The following is an 18,978-nucleotide window of genomic DNA, read 5'->3' as shown; positions in this document are numbered from 1 at the left end:
AAGAAACTCACCCCATGCCACAACACCACACAGTTAATACTCTCAGTCGGACTCAACAACTGCCTCTCAGAACACGACCCCACCACACAACTCAAACAACTACAGACTATGTGGAGGACCAGCCAGACCACCTTCCCCAACGCCACCCTTTACATCCCCTTCATAAACTTTTCACCCAGACTGGAAAAATACAAACAGACACTACTAACAAAACTCAACGACACAATAACCTCCAAATATAACTTCATACCTGAAATAAATTCACTACTCTTCCAGACAGACAAGGACCACATAGATTGAACTGCAAACACAGCCGGGATGTTGTTCAGGTACTGGAAACAGCAATTAAACTTGTAACTGGGGACAACTGTCAAATCGCAACTCCCCACCAGTCCAACATTACCAACCTCTGTTCCGTTTTCTCCCTCACAGCTGTGCAGCTGGAGATAGTAGAAAAGGTCTCACCTTCATCCCCACACCCAACCCACCCACCCGACCGGAGCTCAGAGGGGACCTACACACCTTCCACAGAAGGCTAAAGTTAAAGGATCACTTCCAAATCTTTTAGCCGCGCCCCCTCAGGGGGGCACACAGCCCACTTTGGGAACCACTGAGTTAAAGTATGATTGCTCTCTTATGAGGACATCATCTTTTTAGGTTTGTTGTTATCCTATCACAATCAGAAATACTCTGACCCCTGGGGGGCATCTTGTATTAGGGGGAGGGGTGTGTGCTCATGTATTAGCCTTAAAACAACCACACTTTCATAACGGCCTGCCTGACACTCGTGCCAAACTTCTTTAAACGCCGACCATGAGAACATCTCACAGCGCTAAAGTCTATTTTTGGAGGTTTCAGTTCTTCACAGTGGAACGTGTTTGTCTTGTTTCTGCTGTCCCCACAGAGCTTCACTGTGGCATAATTACCTCTCTGTGAAGAGAAGTGTTGCCACATCATTGCATTGACATTGCTCAGGGTGAACATCGTATTTGTTCAATCACTTTATTCCTAAGTAGATCAACAGTCCAAACTGAAAGGGGACTGAAAAGCTTGTTTTTCTTAGATTTCTCGAGGGTATCACTTTTTTTAAATTATATCTTTGAAACTTCTTACTTCAGTTTGGTTTTTATTTTATCTTTCTGCTCCTCAATCTCACCCTGTTGTTTAATAATGTCATCCATCCTACTGGTCAAATGCTGCTTCTTCTCTATCAATAGTTCAACCATATTTAATATGGACTTCATGATCATGTCTGTCTCATTATCCTCGGAGTATTTCACGTAACTCTCTCCATTCTGTTTTATCAAATCTTTTTCTAACACATGATGATTCTGGTTGTTCTGTCTCTGGATCTCTTGCTGATTTGCTTTACAGTGCTTTCTTTGGTCCTCCAGATCCTTTTTGTAATTCATTAATAAATTAATCATCACCAACAAATCTCTGTTTTTGTCCTCCATTTCTTTTAACTCTACATCAAGGCTGGCTTTTTTCTCATCCAAATCTTGGATGGTTGGGCTCTCTGCAAAGTCCTGCTGTGTTTCTATCTTCTTTGCATTGAGCAAGTCAAGTTCTGTGTTACCTAAAGTTGATGTTGTGTCTGTCTTTGACTGCATATGGATGTTCCCTGTTGTTCCCTGTCCCCTGAAAATAGTTAAATGTGTGTAGTTCATAAAGACTTTGAGTGAAACACTTTAAGTCACTATGTTGCCTAGTAATGGCTTAAACTTAAGTCATATGTTCAGAGAGTCAACATGGAGGTCAGTGCTCTTAACATCAGGCCGTGTGAGTATGATTCTTTATCTGTTTCATTGATATTTCCGTATTACCCCATTGGTGACTTAAAATGCTCGTGGCTACACAAAGCAAGGTGACCAATCTATTTCCAACACCTTGTTTGGTAGACAAAGTAATGTTCACAATATTCAATATTTAGCATGTGTTTTCCTTTGTGAACATTACTTTGTCTACCAAACAAGGTGTTGGAAATAAATTGGTCACCTTGCTTTGCGTAGCCACGAGCATTTTAAGTCACCAATGCCATTTTTGAGTTTCTACCTCCAACATGAAAAAATCTGAGACACTATTCCTGAACAAACCTAATTTAGTATAGCTGGTAATTAATGGGTTGTCTACCAAACAAGGTGGACCTGGCTGTCCAAGGTGAGACACATCAGTGTTATCAAATCAAATTTAAAAATACATGTGATATAACTATGCGTTGAAACAGTATATTGATTGATTTGAAAAGGACAGCGTACATTAATCATCATACAGACGGATGTAAATGTACTTCCATGTGAGATGGGTCTTATAAATGACCTGACACGAAAATAAAATATGAATTTATTGATGTACCCAAGTTAGCAGAAGGCTAATTTTTGGCTCACATCCTCTTCTTCCCTTTGTAGGTTACCCAGTGAATCTGTGGTCTCATACTGGCAAAGAGTCAAGAGAACTGTGCTAGAACTTTACACCACGAGAAGGCGTGCATTATTTCTATTTCTGTCTTCTTTGCAGAGTCACACCAAGAGATTCATGCGTCCTCAGATCTTCCGTTCATCATCTTCAGAAATGTTCTCCCTGTAGTAATGATGGCTTTGCTACTGGTGCTGCTGGGACGGCTCCACTGTGGGGAACTCCGAGGTAAACCCACAGCTAAACAACAACACCTCATGTGCACTCAAATCGAGATGGAGATACTGAAATAAAGGATACGACGGAATGAACGACAAAGACAGACATTTTCTCCAAAGTCTTGTTTGGTTGCCAGAAATGAAGAGCATCCCATAATGCTTCATTCAGCTACTCAGCTGCTGTCTTCCATGTGTTACAGTGCACCTTGTTTATTGCATGTAATGATGATCCACTTATATTCAGTGCATGTTGTGCAAACCAATGAAAACATTTTTAATCAGCTTAAAGAATCCAATCCATAGAAATGTTTTGAAATGAGCAGATCAAAGAAAATGGCAGCACTTCCTGTTTGACAGGTTTCATATATTTAATTCACATGTTGGTGAATGTTCAACGGATGTTCGTTCTTCTTCTGTATAAGGACATGAAGATATCACAAGTCAAAACACACTGTGCACAGTTTGTTTCAGTGTCTTTCTATATTTAATATTCACATCTGAGACCACGTCTTCTCTAACCCTGACCCACGAGCCGCAACTCATCTCAGTGTTATTTATAGAGCACCTGTCATACGTAAAGTCTGTGAGCCCATAATGTTTGTGTGAACACCGTCACTGTTAAAAAAGGACCCGAGATTAAAATTGTCTATAAAACCCACATCATGTGCTGCCCAAGCAATCAGCAGGTGCAGCGCGGAGCTTCACTTCCTGCTCATATCTAAATAAAAGAAAATAATACAAATATTTGTGATGGTAACATGAACATTTAAACTGTAATATTCCACTGAATGTTTTTATATCAACAACAATGCAAAATACGTCGGCCTCTTTGTAACAACAGCAGTTCACATTTTTATTAAAGATGTGTGATGGAAGTTTTTGCTGTGTCTTCTTTTCATGCAGTGTGGTCGTTGTACAGCAGCGGGGACTCATTGTTAGTGTTGTACCAACATTAACCCATTAATTACCAGCTATACTAAATTAGGTTTGTTCAGGAATAGTGTCTCAGATTTTTTCATGTTGGAGGTAGAAACTCAAAAATGGCGTTGGTGACTTAAAATGCTCGTGGCTACGCAAAGCAAGGTGACCAATTTATTTCCAACACCTTGTTTGGTAGACAAAGTAATGTTCACAAAGGAAAACACATGCTAAATATTGTTCTGAGTCCAATGGTGGATACAAATTAAAGGTTAAAACAACCGTTTTATTCACAGTGAGAACCCATAAAGAAGATCTGATTTTTAATTCATTCAAAGCTTTTTCTTTTTTTTCTGTGACAAAAGTCAAAAACCTGCCACCTTCAAACCCTTCACACTTGTGAACTCTTCTAGAACTCTACGTACCTGAGTCATGTTTGTGTGAAAGAAAGAGAGAGAATGTACTGCTGCCAGCCAATCAGAATCAAGAACTCTTTTCTCGAAGGTCCTGGGTTTACTTCAGATTCCATAGAGACAGTGAAATATTTGATCTAATTAGCATTAGCATGTTAGCATGGTCATTTTTAACATATTAGCTTGCATTGTAATCGCATTCAGCTCAAAACATTTGAGAGCTACTGCTGTTACTGTCCACTCAAAAAGACATTTTTGTTGAACATGTTGAATATGAATCGGGATTGCTGATAAGAAGACCCTGAGAAAATACTGTTTGCATGAAAGTATAAATATCAGTACACTTCTTTAATGGCACAGTTATTTTCTGTCTTCACATGTATGACATTTACAACCACGTTAGACTTAAAGTGTCAGACTCATTTCTTTATTTGGACTCGGTCAGCGTGCTTCAGTTGAAAGTGAAGCTGCAGCATCAAGGTGGTGGTTGACCACAGTTTCACACTCACGAAAATACACACAGCAGATGGAACATATGGGTTTAACTGTCACTAAATAATAACAGATAATACATCTGAAAATACAAACCGCATCTCTTTAATATATCTTTAAACATCAACACATGTAGGGCGCAAAGCATGAAAACCATTTCTACAATGCAAAATAAAATAAAAAGTGTTTTTTCACAAATAAGGTTCAACCAAACATCTCGTGTGCTGCTCGTCCTTCAGTCAGCCATCACACTGCGACCTGAAGACAGAAAGGGTTAACAGTTCTAAACATACCACATTGATATAAAAAAACACGGGTCGTATCATTCTGAGACGCATGACAGCTAAAGTTTGAACAGAAGCATGTAGGAAATGCTGCCTTAAGTGGTGCTTTGGTTGAACATCAACGTCCAGTGAGATAAACGTTTGAAAGCTGTAAATGGGTCATGTTCTAAGTTCTGCTGTCCATCCTACCAGATATAAATGTCAGTAATGTCCTGAGTCTTACCTACTGGATCAAAGAATAGAGGGGTTCCTGTGTCAAAGGTCGGTTGGTACCAGCTGAGTGAACTGTTGCCGTCATTACTCTGGATACTCCTTGCTCTGTTTTGAGTATAGATTGAATTATCTCACAGTGTTGCCAAAATACTTACTAGAACACTTGAACATCAGGCACCATTTAGTCTAAGCTACGGTTATAGCCTCCTTGTTGAAGCTAAATAAGTTACACCTTATTTAGCACATTTTCTAAAGAATTTGACTATTTTGATTAAATGAAAGGAATTATTTACTTTAACCTTTCTGATCTTTTGCTATCCTGTTATTTCCGTTTCTTGGTGGCTTAGGTTTGAATCCTATTTGTTAAAACTTTCCTAAATCTTGCTACCCCCAATGTGTTTGATTTATTATTTATCAATATGCAGATGACGCCCTGTTCTATGCCTGTTAACTGTATTAAACCATTAGGCATTAAATCCAAGCTTGGTTAATTGACTTTTTAAATTACAATAATCAATAATAATAACTTTATTTGTAGTTTACAAAGTGCATATTCTCAGTGTTTGAATCTGTAGTGTACTTTTCACTTCTTTGGAGATTTTATCGGAGAATATGTCTGCAGGTGAATTCCCCTTCACCACTGCCTTAAATCTCATATAGAAATAAGCTGTTTTTGTTTCTCAGTGAATAACTTCACCATTATGTTTGAAAAGATAAAATAACCCTGCCTAAAGTCTTCAACATCATTTTAGACCATGTATGTATTGTATGTATGTTGTATTTCCTTCAGGGATTAATAAAGGATATCAAAACATTATTTCTGTCCATTTCATGGCCTTGAGCTACAGACTCATGAAGTTGTCATTTAATGTTGTTAAACTACCCCAGGTTCAAGAAGAAAGGAGTTTCAGATCAAGACATAGGATGGAGAATCGTGACTGTGAAATGAACCGTGACAGGATAAACTGTCAAGTGAGGTACCTCTCTTTTTTCTGTCTTTGGTAATCGCAGCATACATCACTTGGTCGCTTGGTGCATCTGCTGCCACTCGATGTGCCTCAGTGACTGAAAATACAAATGTGTGATAAGAATCCACATCAATAAAGTACACAGGCATTAAAAATCTATGTCAATTTCCAAGTCGAGCAATCATATCCACAAACTAAGCATTTTCTCTTTCTCCAAAGAACATGAGTTTTAAATTAATGTGATTAAATAAATTGTCTTTTTCTAATGAGGACTAAAGGACAATAGATTTCCCTTTTCACACTTCAAAGGACATTTGCTCTGATTATTGCCGATAAGACGAGCAGGCTGCTTTTTTAAAAATCTATCACTCCTTTGTTTTAAGTGCAAGTTTACCTGAACATGCTAATGGTACCTGTTCTTACCTGTTTGAACCTCAGCTGTGCCTGATTGAGGTGCCAGTGTGGACAAGTACAGCAACACTGCAGTGCATGAAATGAAAAAAAACACTATGAACAGGGAACCAGGAAGACATTGAGACATGATGAAAATATAACGCCACTTCCTGGTTTAAAAATGTGCAATTTGCAACTAGGACTGACGGCCGACGATCTCCTTGGTGTGTCAGGGCCTTTAGAATCCATAAACTGTGTTCAAGACCCCACTGTTATTAACTGGCCCATTCATCCATTAAATAAATTAAACAAACGTAAAATGCAAATATTCCACGGGGACTGTGACCCATCAATAACTATAAGCGCCTCTCGTTAGTGAAATGTGTTTGTACCTTTGTTCCGAATGTATTTGCCGAAATGAAGTAGTCCAACCAGCAACAACAGAATCGATAAAACAGTCATAACTATCCAAGGGGTAGAACAGGATGAGACATTCTCTCCATGGATTTCTGGAATGTAATTACAAAGTATTAAGAGAAACAATGACAGAGGATTTTAGGTTTGGATGGATTGACAGATAAGAAGAAAAATTAAGATTTTAAACCTGAACGTTTCAACTTTTGCTATTAATGTAAAGTATGCAGTTTAATCATGCACAATTCAAGTTTGATAAAACTCTTGAATCATTGTCAATATGAGACCACAGATTCACTGGGTAACCTACAAAGGGATGAAGAGGATGTGAGCCAAAAATTAGCATTTGGCTAACTTGGGTACATGAATAAATTATTATTTTATTTTCGTGTCAGGTCATTTATAAGACCCATCTCACATGGAAGTACATTTACATCCGTCTGTATGTTGATTAATGTGCACTGTCCTTTTCAAATCAATCAATATACTGTTATATCACACATACTTTTCAATTTGATTTGGTAACACTGATGTGTCTCACCTTGGACAGCCATCAGACTCTCGGCTGATTCTCTTCCTCCAGAGATACACTTGTAGAATCCTTCATCACGTTTGGAAACACTTGGGATGCTCAGGTTTCCTGTAGAGCTTCTTCTGATAAGGTGGCCATCTTTGTAGAAATCAGCTGAGAGATTGGACAAGGTCGTCTTGCGTCTGCAGCGCAGAGTCACAGCCTCTCCCTCCACCACACTGATGGGACTCTCCAGGATCACATCACCAGCTGAACAATATGAGGTTTATATTTTATATCACACAAAGATGAGTGCATGTAAAGAGCTCGTCTTAATACAAACATACCAGTAACATTGATATGGATGATGTCGCTTCTCTTCCCATCTGTGGACTCACACCAGTATTGCCCACTCTCCCATGGAAAAATAGTAGGAATAGTACAGGATGACCTTTTTGATGTCACTGTAGTTTTACATCTGAGTAATTCCCCTTTGGACCGATGTACAATTTTCAATCCAGTCGAGTCTTGAGAGCCCTCACAATGGAAGATCAGAGACTCGTATTCACAGAACTGCAGTCTGTTTGGTTCAAGACGGAGAATCAGTGAATCTGAAACAAACCAAAGAAAGACATGTTCTCTTATTTCACCAGAAAGTACCAACTGAAGTTAAAATACAACTAAGCATCAACCTGGTACTTACCAACATCCTGGACATGTGCACACAGCAGAAATAACACGTGGACCACTGGAATAACAGAAGAGAAGAGCTCCACATTGAGTGAGACGTGTTTTAACAGTCGTATATTCAACTGATTCTTATAGAATAGACTCTTTAGTTTTAACCAATCGTACTCACAGAGTTTGATGCAGAGCACGGCGACCTCCATGTTGGCTGTCTGAACACCAAGCTGAACTGAAGTGTAACGGAGGAGGGGCTTCTTCCTGTGTAGCCTATTTATGCTGCTCATGTTCCCCTAAGTTTGACACTTAGATTTTTTTCAAAACGAAGTTCACACTAACTGAGCTGCTGTGGTGGTGGTAACACCTCAGTTGATAGATTAGCGTCATTGGGCTGAGCCAAAGAACGAAGCGGACTGCTATGATGTGAAAACATTGATACAAACACGTAAAGTCAGACAGTTTGAAATAAAAAGTTCAGCTGTTAAAAATATAAACACAAGATATCTGCAGACACACCTGCAGGCTGAAACTGTAAGCCCTCATCCTTCGGTCAATTTACTCATTTGATGGTCAGGTGTTGCTGTGAGCCTGAAACAAACTGCAATAGAACCGTCCACACAGTTTTACAGCAACAATATGGACGACTTTCAGCGTTTTCCAAGTCCTGCTGGTTTTTGTTGAACATGTTGAATATGAATCGGGATTGCTGATAAGAAGACCCTGAGAAAATACTGTTTGCATGAAAGAATAAACACCAGTACACTTCTTTAATGGCACAGTTATTTTCTGTCTTCTCATGTATGACATTTACAACCACATTAGACTTAAAGTGTCAGACTCATTTTTTTATTTGGACTCGGTCAGCGTGCTTCAGATGAAAGTGAAGCTGCAGCATCAAGGTGGTGGTTTCAGTTTCACACTCACGTAAATACACACAGCAGATGGAACATGTGGGTTTAACTGTCACTAAATAATAACAGATAATACATCTGAAAATACAAACCACATCTCTTTAATATATCTTTAAACATCAACACATGTAGGGCGCAAAGCATGAAAACCATTTCTGCAATGCAAAATAAAATAAAAAGTGTTTTTTCACAAATAAGGTTCAACCAAACGTCTCATGTGCTGCTCGTCCCTCAGTCAGCCATCACACTGCGACCTGAAGACAGAAAGGGATAACAGCTCTGAGCATACCACATTGATATAAAAAAACACGGGTCGTATCATTCTGAGACGCATGACAGCTAAAGTTTGAACTGCAGCACGTAGGAAATGCTGCCTTAAGTGGTGCTTTGGTTGAACATCAACGTCCAGTGACATAGACGTTTGAAAGCTGTAAATATGGGTCATGTTCTAACCTCTGCTGTCCATCCTACCAGACATGAATGTCAGTAATGTCCTGAGTCTTACCTACTTGATCAAAGAATAGAGGGGTTCCTGTGTCAAAGGTCGGTTGGTACAAGCTGAGTGAACAGTTGCCGTCATTACTCTGGATACTCCTTGCTCTGTTTTGAGTATAGATTGAATTATCTCACAGTGTCACCAAAATACTTACTAGAACACTTGAGCATCAGGCACCATTTAGTCTAAGCTACAGCTATAGCCTCCTTGTTTAAGCTTGAAACGTTTCACCTTATTTAGCACATTTTCTAAAGTATTTGACTAATTTGATTAAATGAAAGGAATTCTTTGCTTTAACCTTTCTGACCTCTTGCTATCCTGTTATTCTGGGTTCTACGAGGCTTAGGTTTGAATCCTATTTGTTAAAACTTTCCTAAATCCTGCTACCTCTAATTTGTGATTTATTATTCATCAATATGCAGATGACGCCCTGTTCTACGTCTGTTAACTGTATTAAATGAAACAATAACGCCACTTCCTGGTTTAAAAATGTTCAGTGGTCTTGCTTTGTTCTTGTTTTGTTTTTTTCACAGCAGATATTCATCAAATACAGTTATAAATTAAAAAGGTGGTTATAACCAACCATTCATGTAATAAGTTCTCTTTTACATGTTTGCATCATCAGGGTTTAACTATTCTGGTCTGATAAAAAGTTGAAAATGCCGCTGGCGTTCTCAGCCAGAAGAGGCGGAGGCGACACATAAGGAGGGGTCTGTGGGGAAATATTTTCAACCCTAAGCACAAACCATGTATCGCATTAGAAGCAAAAATCCTCACCTCGTGGACACTTCAGTCATATGTTCAGAGTCAACATGGAGGTCTGTGCTCTTAACCTCAGGCTGTGTGAGTATGGTTCTTTATCTGTTTCGTAGATATTTCCGTACCTGTTTTTATGAGATCTAACGTACAACTCTTCTTCTTTCCAGTGATCTGTGTGTTATTCCTGTTGGGTGCACATGTTCAAGATGTGGGTATGTACCGTTCAGTTTCTCAATGTTGTTGTTCAAATGCTTCATTTTGGTATTTTGTATGAAATAAGAGAACATGTCTTTCTTTGGTTTGTTTCAGATTCACTGATTCTCCGTCTTGAACCAAACAGACTGCAGTTCTTTGAATACGATTCTCTGATCTTCCATTGTGAGGGCTCTCATGACCCGACTGGACTGAAAATTGCACATCGGTCCAAAGGGGAATTAGTCAAATGTAACACTACAGTGACATCAAAAAGGTCATCCTGCACTATTCCTACTATTTTTCCAGAGGACAGTGGGCAATACTGGTGTGAGTCCAGAGATGGGAAGAGAAGCGACATCATCGACATCAATGTTACTGGTATGTTTGTATTAAGACGAGATCCTTACATGTACTCATCTTTGTGTGATATAAAATATAAACCCCATGTTGTTCAGCTGGTGATGTGATCCTGGAGAGTCCCATCAGTGTGGTGGAAGGAGAGACTGTGACTCTGCGCTGCAGACGCAAGACGACCTCTACCAAGCTCTCAGCTGATTTCTACAAAGATCACCGCCTTATCAGAAAAAGCTCTACAGGAAACATGAGCATCCCCAGTGTTTCCAAATGTGATGAAGGATTCTACAAGTGTATCTCTGGAGGAAGAGAATCAGCCGAGGCTCTGATGGCTGTCCAAGGTGAGACACATCAGTGTTACCAAATCAAATTTAAAAATACATGTGATATAACTATGTGTTGAAACAGTATATTGATTGATTTGAAAAGGACAGCGTACATTAATCAACATACAGACGGATGTAAATGTACTTCCATGTGGGATGGGTCTTATAAATGACCTGACACAAAAATAAAATATTAATTTATTTATGTACTCAAGTTAGCAGAAGGCTAATTTTTGGCTCAGATCCTCTTCATCCCTTTGTAGGTTACCCAGTATATCTGTGGTCTCATATTGACAAAGAGTCAAGAGAATTGTAATCGAACTTTACACCACGAGAAAGCGTGCATTATTTCTATTTCTGTCTTCTTTGCAGAGTCACACCAAGAGATTCATGCGTCCTCAGATCTTCCATTCATCATCTTCAGAAACGTTCTTCCTGTAGTAATGATGGCTTTGCTGCTGGTGCTGCTGGGATGGCTCCACTGTGGGAAACTCCGAGGTAAACCCACAGGTAAACAACAGCACCTCATGTGCACTCAAATCGAGATGGAGATAGTGAAATAAAGGATACGACTGGATGAACGACAAAGACAGACATTTTCTTGAAAGTCTTGTTTTGTTGCCAGAAATGAAGAGCATCCCATAATGCTTCATTCAGCTACTCAGCTGCTGTCTTCCATGTGTTATAGTGCACCTTGTTCATTATATGTAATGATGATCCACTTATATTCAGTGCATGTTGTGCAAACCAATGAAAACATTTTTAATCAGCTAAAAGAATCCAATCCATAGAAATGTTTTGAAATGAGCAGATCAAAGAAAATGGCAGCCCTTCCTGTTTGACATGTTTCACATATTTAATTCACATGTTGGTGAATGTTCAACAGATGTTCGTTCTTCTTCTGTATAAGGACATGAAGATATCACAAGTCAAATCATGCTGTGCACAGTTTGTTTCAGTGTCTTTCTATATTTAATATTCACATCTGAGACCACGTCTTCTCTAACCCTGACCCACGAGCCACAACTCATCTCAACGTTATTTATAGAGCACCTGTCATACGTAAAGTCTGTGAGCCCATAATGTTTGTGTGAACACCGTCACTGTTACAAAAGGACCCGAGATTAAAATTGTCTATAAAACCCAAATCATGTGCTGCCCAAGCAATCAGCAGGTGCAGCGCGGATCTTCACTTCCTGCTCATATCTGGATAAAATATCGACCTATAATACAAATATTTGTGATGGTAACATGAACATTTAAACTGTAATATTCCACTGAATGTTTTTATATCAACAACAATGCAAAATATGTCTGTCTCTCTGTAACAGCAGTTCACATTTTTATTAAAGATGTGTGATGGAAGTTTTTTTGTGTCTTCTTTTCATGCAGTGTGGTCATTGTACAGTAGCGGGAACTCATTGTTAGTGTTGTACCAACATTAACCCATTAATTACCAGCTATACTAAATTAGGTTTGTTCAGGAATAGTGTCTCAGATTTCTTTATGTCGGAGGTAGAAATTTGAAAATGGCGTTGGTGACTTAAAATGCACGTGGCTACACAAAGCAAGGTGACCAGTCTATTTCCAACACCTTGTTTGGTAGACAAAGTAATGTTCACAAGGAAAACACATGCTAAATATTGTTCTGAGTCCAATGGTGGACAAAAATTAAAGGTTAAAACAACCGTTTTATTCACAGTGAGAACCCATAAAGAAGATCTGATTTTTAATTCATTTAAAGCTTTTTCTTTTGTTTCTGTGACAAAAAGTAAAAAACCTGCCACCTTCAAACCCTTCCCACTTGTGAACTCTTCTATAACTCTACGCACCTGAGTCATGTTTGTGTGAAAGAAAGAGAGAGAATGTACCGCTGCCAGCCAATCAGAATCAAGAACTCTTTTCTCGAAGGTCCTGGGTTTACTTCAGATTCTGTTCAGACATTCAGTCCCCAGATGGTGAAACTCATCTTTTCGTAGAAAGAGTGAAATATTTGATTTAATTAGCATTAGCATGTTAGCATTGTAATTTTGAACATATTAGCTTGCATTGTAATAGCATTCAGCTCAAAGCATTTGAGAGCTACTACCGTTACTGTCCACTCAAAAAGACGTTTTTGTTGAACATGTTGAATATGAATCGGGATTGCTGATAAGAAGACCCTGAGAAAATACTGTTTGCATGAAAGAATAAACACCAGTACACTTCTTTAATGGCACAGTTATTTTCTGTCTTCTCATGTATGACATTTACAACCACGTTAGACTTAAAGTGTCAGACTCATTTCTTTATTTGGACTTGATCAGCGTGCTTCAGATGAAAGTGAAGCTGCAGCATCAAGGTGGTGGTTGACCACAGTTTCACACTCACGTAAATACACACAGCAGATGGAACATGTGGGTTTAACTGTCACTAAATAATAACAGATAATACATCTGAAAATACAAACCACATCTCTTTAATATATCTTTAAGCATCAACACATGTAGGGCGCAAAGCATGAAAACCATTTCTACAATGCAAAATAAAATAAAAAGTGTTTTTTCACACATCAGGTTCAACCAAACATCTCATGTGCTGCTTGTCCTTCAGTCAGCCGTCAAGCTGCGACCTGAAGACAGAAAGGGTTAACAGCTCTGAGCATACCACATTGATATAAAAAACACGGGTCGTATCATTCTGAGAAGCATGACAGCTAAAGTTTGAACCGAAGCATGTAGGAAATGTTGCCTTAAGTGGTGCTTTGGTTGAACATCAACGTCCAGTGACGTTTGAAAGCTGTAAATATGGGTCATGTTCTAACCTCTGCTGTCCATCCTACCAGATATGAATGTCAGTAATGTCCTGAGTCTTACCTACTGGATCAAAGAATAGAGGGGTTCCTGTGTCAAAGGTCGGTTAGCACCAGCTGAGTGAACTGTCGCCGTCATGGTTCTGGATACTCCTTGCTCTGTTTTGAGTATAGATTGAATTATCTCACAGTGTTGCCAAAATACTTACTAGAACACTTGAACATCAGGCAACATTTAGTTTACGTTTTTATTACAATAAGTCTCACCCAGTTGTTGAGTGTCACTTGGTCACCCAAAGTGGAGTTCATTCTAAGTTACGGTTATAGCCTCCTTGTTTAAGCTTGAAACGTTTCACCTTATTTAGCACATTTTTGATTTGATTTTGATGAAATGAAAGGAATTCTTTGCTTTAACCTTTCTGATATTTTGCTATTCTCTTATTCTGGGTTCTTGGAGGCTTAGGTTTGAATCCTATTTGTTAAAACTTTCCTAAATCCTGCTACCCCCAATGTGTGTGATTTATTATTCATCAACAGATGCAAATATAGAAAGACACTGAAACAAACTGTGCACAGTGTGATTTGACTTGTGATATCTTCAGGTCCTTATACAGAAGAAGAACGAACATCTGTTGAACATTCATCAACAAGTGAATTAAATATGTGAAACATGTCAAACAGGAAGTGCTGCCATTTTCTTTGATCTGCTCATTTCAAAACATTTCTATGGATTGGATTCTTTTAGCTGATTAAAAATGTTTTCATTGGTTTGCACAACATGCACTGAATATAAGTGGATCATCATTACATGTAATGAACAAGGTGCACTGTAACACATGGAAGACAGCAGCTGAGTAGCTGAATGAAGCATTATGGGATGCTCTTCATTTCTGGCAACCAAACAAGACTTTCGAGAAGATGGATGGATGAGTGGATGGAGGGATGGATGGATTGATGGATTGAGGAATGAATGGAGGGATGGGTGGAGGGATGGATGAATGGGTGGATGGATGGATGGATGGATGGATGTGTGGATAGATGGATGGGTGGATGCATGGATAGATGGATGGATGGGTGGATGGATGGATGGATGGATGGATGGGTGGATGGATGGATGGGTGGATGGAGGGATTGGTGGATGGAGGGATAGATGGATGGATGGGTGGATGGAGGGATTGGTGGATAGAGGGATAGATGGATGGATGGGTGGATGGATGGATGGGTGGATGGAGGGATTGGTGGATGGAGGGATTGGTGGATGGAGGAATAGATGGATGGATGGATGGATGGAGGAATAGATGGATGGATGGATGGAGGGATTGATGGATGGGTTAATGGATGAACGGAGGGATAGATGGATGGATGGATGGATGGATGGAGGGATGGAGGGATAGATGATGGATGGGTGGAGGGATGAATGGATGGATGGGTGGAGGGATGGATGGATGGATGAATGAATGTAGGGATAGATAGATGAATGGATGTGTGGATAGATGGATGGGTGGATGCATGGATAGATGGATGGATGGGTGGATGGAGGGATTGGTGGATGGAGGGATAGATGGATGGATGGGTGGATGGATGGATCGATGGATGGATGGGTGGATGGGTGGATGGAGGGATTGGTGGATGGAGGGATTGGTTGATGGAGGGATTGGTGGATGGAGGGATAGATGGATGGAGGGATAGATGGATGGATGGGTGGATTGATGGAGGGATGGATGGATGGGTTAATGGATGGATGGATGAATGGAGGGATGGATGGATGGATGGATTGATGAGCAGGCAGCAGAAGACTGGAGACAGATGGAGAGATGAACAGACGAGCCTGATATATTTGATGTCATCCTCTGGAGGGCTTTCAGGAAGTTAAAGTGAGGGTTAGCAGAGCAGCACCTTTTGTTTCCACTGCCCCTGAGCAGACAGGATGTTCTTCATAAAGGTTTTGTGGTTTTTTATCTGATCAAAGTTTTTATGTCTTGGAAAAATGTGAGTGCATTTTAAGGGGTTTGAAAGCTGTATTTCCATTACATGTGAAATGGCTTCTGTTAGGGATTAAATAAATAAATAATGTCACTAATAACTAATTATTGCACATCTATGAAACATAATGCCAATAACTTTAAGACCACATACACACCTAACATTTCTAGTGTTCTATGTGCTGCATGTTATTCCAAATATATGATATTATTATATTTATTTGTGTTGTGTTTTTATAAACAAAATAAATAATGATTTTCAATACACAATATATGAGTGTCCTTGTCTAACACACCCTGGTGGCAGAATTACAAATAGAATGCCATCTAATGATTCACATGATCATTAATAAATAATAACCCACGACTGATCTGGTGCACTGCCTGCATAGCAGTGTGTAGCAGCCCCACTCTGACTTCTCTCCACTAATGCACGTCCACAGGTCCTGTTTGAACATGTGTGTGATTCAGGTCAATGTGTGTGAGAAGCATGTCTCTCAGTAAATCATTTTAAAATAACAATTCAAATTCAAAAAACTAAAGCCACAGTAAGCTGGTGAAAAAAAAGAAGCAAAACCTCAACATGCAAATGTTCCCACATTGTGTTAGAGTTTCTAGTTTCTAGTTTGTTTGAAGCCCACAACACCGGAAACACTAACTGCTTATTGCCCATGAGAAAGTTTTAATGTTTTCAGGTTGTTTTCATTAGCAGAAAAAAGAAGACAAAAAGATAACAATATGTTTCATCTAATCTGACATGTTACTTTAGGTTCTGCCTCATTTACCATCTAGATGTTTTTCTTTTAGTACTGACTGTAACTCGTTTTCTTATTGAGAATACTGAGGGAACAGTTGAAGCTTTCACAGCGTGCTCCAACTCGTTGATCAGTGGTTTCTTTGGAACCTTTGGTGAAAAGTTCAGTTTTACTCATCTTAATTAAGCAGAACGTAGAAACCACAAAACTCGCAACTTCTACAGAATATAAGGAAACTATGATCAAACTGAATTTCCCCATGATATAGTCGGTACTTGGTACAGGCTGACTGACCACTTCCTGTATTAACACCTCTGCTATAGGAGGCCCGCCTTTCACTCAGGCCGGACATGATGTCACTGAAGCAGCAGAATTCACAGTATTTATAACTTTGAACAACTTAAGGTAGTGCAGTGCTGGCTTCTCTGACAACAATGCAAGCAACAATTTGTTTTGACTAGAGAAGAACGTGATTATAAAGCACCCCCACACGGCCAATTTGGAAGCCCCCACCCCCGCTTGCCAGGCAAACAGCAAACCAGCAGGTGTTGCAGGGATGAAAATGGGCAGGCAAACTGGTTTAGATAAAACTGAATCTGTCCAACCTAAAAAACTTGTAAAATTTGGTACAACAAGGATAAATATTGTTCTTTGAAAATAGAGCTGGTTCAATACTGAAGCTTTAGTGTCCAGGAGGAGCGGGGGGGGAGACAGCTCTCTTCAATGTTTTGAGTTTGGACTGCAATACCCATTTTAAACACTAGGTGACAGAGTTACATATCGTTCCTTTAATATTCAAAAGCAGCACCCTGAATACGTAAACATGACATGTTGAGTCCCCCGAGCTTCGACTGTTTTGTTGATGATGATGCAGCTCTTTTCATGAACCTGGAACCAAATCAGATAAACGTGTGAAAAAAAAGAGACAAATTGAAGTGGAAAAAAAAGATAATAAACTATCATGTTAAAAAGTTCTAACTTAAATGCGATTCAATGCCCAGGTTCATTAAACCTTCTTATGGATTCATAGTCAAACACTTCACATATAGGCAAGTTAAGCTTAAGGAAAAGTTGTAATAACTAATTGACTCCTGATAACATAAAAAAACTGAATCCATTATAAAACAAGATTTTCTATTACACTTTTGAGCGGCGACCCTGAAGTCCCAAAAATTACTTTTTTTTGAACGCACTTTGCGCACCAGTTATTATCTTGTGGGTACAAAATAATAAGTTGTGCAATACGTTTTTTGTTGTTGTTGTTTTTTTTTTACTTTTTGGGACTTCAGGAGCTCCATACTTTAAAAATAAACTTCAAATTCTGTCACGTGTTTATAATGAGTAACCTAACAACCCATAAACTTCTTGATTTATTTGACCTCGGGTGGTCGAGCTTCATATGTCATACCCTCACAGAGATGTATTGCCATATAGTCCCCTTATTGTAAGTTTTTATACATACCTTGCATTAACTGTGAGTGTCTTATATACAGTATAGGCAGTTAAGGATGAGCAGACAGAGATGTGACATTAAGGTAATCGTTTGCTGGGTCGTCTGAAATAAGAATATTGAATGACTTGAGTCTTAATCTCTGAGTTTCCAAAAGAAGCCCCACATAATACAATTTTATACATCACCTGTTTCGGCGTTTCCAGGACCTCTAAGTGTTTCATAGACACAGCCATCACCTTCAAATCAGAAATGATGTATGAAATACAAAAGTCCCCTTTCTTTCTGAATCTTTTTCTTTAACTCTTTTGAGTGTTTATGAGAAGAAATAGTGAAAACTGGATTTCAGGATCGGATACGAGACTGACCGTGGGAAAGAGACGAGTAAACTTGCTGCTGTGTTTCATCTTGGTTGGCCGTCTGAGATTGTTGGCGCCTTAAACATGTAGGAAGAGAAGTACAGTAGCTGTAATCCACAAACTAGTATAAGTATGATAAAAAAACAAACATGTGAAGGACGTAGTCATCTTCAATGAGAGAAGAGTTAACTTACCTGTTACAGCATGGATCTGTAAGAAAAGGAAATACTGAATCAATGATCTGGATTGTGATTTGAAATAATAATTATCATTCAGCTTGCAAAATAATGTTTTTACCCTTGAACATTTTGTAGCAAACCAGCAACACCAGCGAGATCACCAGTAGAATGGATATCTGATGGTCTTTTTAAAATCAAGAGAATTCTTCAGGCCGTGTTGTGTGTGGTGGGAGCGTGGAAATACAGGACGTCACGGAGTCACCTGGGTACGATCTCCTCCGCCAGCCCTCTCTTTCATATCAGTTTAGTTCATGTGTAAAAAGAACCCATGAAGTGTTGAAACAAAAACAAACCTTACTTCAGATTCTCTGCGTCCTCACGGCGTCTCTTCGACTCAAATTTCTGCCGGCTCCTCTGCAGGTGCTGCTAATGAAGATTACAGAGACAGAGACACCACCCCCCCCCCCTCAAGGTGTATCATCAGTACTGACCCTGCTT

The 18,978-nt window shown here is 39.3% G+C and overlaps 2 protein-coding genes and 2 long non-coding RNA genes across 4 annotated transcripts in view; 1 reads left to right on the top strand and 3 right to left on the bottom strand.

Moving 5' to 3' along the window:
- LOC114917775 (high affinity immunoglobulin gamma Fc receptor I-like) overlaps window positions 1-18,978 on the bottom strand; it is a 48,580-nt gene that overhangs the window by 6,481 nt on the left and 23,121 nt on the right. The window contains exons 7-8 of the mRNA XM_065950611.1: window positions 6,345-6,401; window positions 5,935-6,018 (exon numbers count right to left, since the gene is read on the bottom strand). Coding sequence (XP_065806683.1) covers window positions 5,935-6,018; window positions 6,345-6,401 — 141 coding nt within the window. The remainder of the gene's footprint in view (window positions 1-5,934; window positions 6,019-6,344; window positions 6,402-18,978) is intronic.
- LOC136177424 (uncharacterized) lies at window positions 4,029-5,925 on the bottom strand. Its single transcript, XR_010665032.1, has 2 exons — window positions 4,964-5,925; window positions 4,029-4,714 (listed from the first exon to the last, which is right to left on the bottom strand). It is a non-coding gene; the product is annotated as an uncharacterized lncRNA (long non-coding RNA).
- LOC109999064 (low affinity immunoglobulin gamma Fc region receptor II-like) lies at window positions 10,029-12,329 on the top strand. The gene is made up of 5 exons (XM_065950613.1): window positions 10,029-10,173; window positions 10,257-10,301; window positions 10,399-10,662; window positions 10,740-10,979; window positions 11,337-12,329. The coding sequence occupies exons 1-5, from the start codon at window positions 10,128-10,130 to the stop codon at window positions 11,525-11,527; spliced, it is 786 nt and encodes a 261-aa protein (XP_065806685.1). The 5' UTR covers window positions 10,029-10,127; the 3' UTR covers window positions 11,528-12,329.
- On the bottom strand, window positions 16,406-18,567 carry LOC110003637 (uncharacterized). The gene is made up of 4 exons (XR_010665030.1): window positions 18,496-18,567; window positions 18,311-18,378; window positions 17,955-18,181; window positions 16,406-17,380 (listed from the first exon to the last, which is right to left on the bottom strand). It is a non-coding gene; the product is annotated as an uncharacterized lncRNA (long non-coding RNA).

The sequence above is a fragment of the Labrus bergylta genome, chromosome 22 (assembly GCF_963930695.1).
Source record: "Labrus bergylta chromosome 22, fLabBer1.1, whole genome shotgun sequence".
Lineage (NCBI taxonomy): Eukaryota > Metazoa > Chordata > Actinopteri > Labriformes > Labridae > Labrus > Labrus bergylta.
The sequence above is the reverse complement of the archived record's forward strand: the minus strand, read 5'-3'. Positions and strand labels throughout refer to the sequence as shown.

What these genes read in the sequence shown, in the direction of transcription:
- LOC109999064 (XM_065950613.1), top strand. Translation starts at nt 10,128, where the DNA reads ATGTTCAGAGTCAACATGGAGGTCTGTGCTCTTAACCTCAGGCTGT. An exon ending in TGCTCTTAACCTCAGGCTGT is followed by an intron (nt 10,174 to 10,256) that starts GTGAGTATGGTT and finishes TCTTCTTTCCAG; the next exon opens with TGATCTGTGTGTTATTCCTG. An exon ending in CATCGACATCAATGTTACTG is followed by an intron (nt 10,663 to 10,739) that starts GTATGTTTGTAT and finishes CATGTTGTTCAG; the next exon opens with CTGGTGATGTGATCCTGGAG.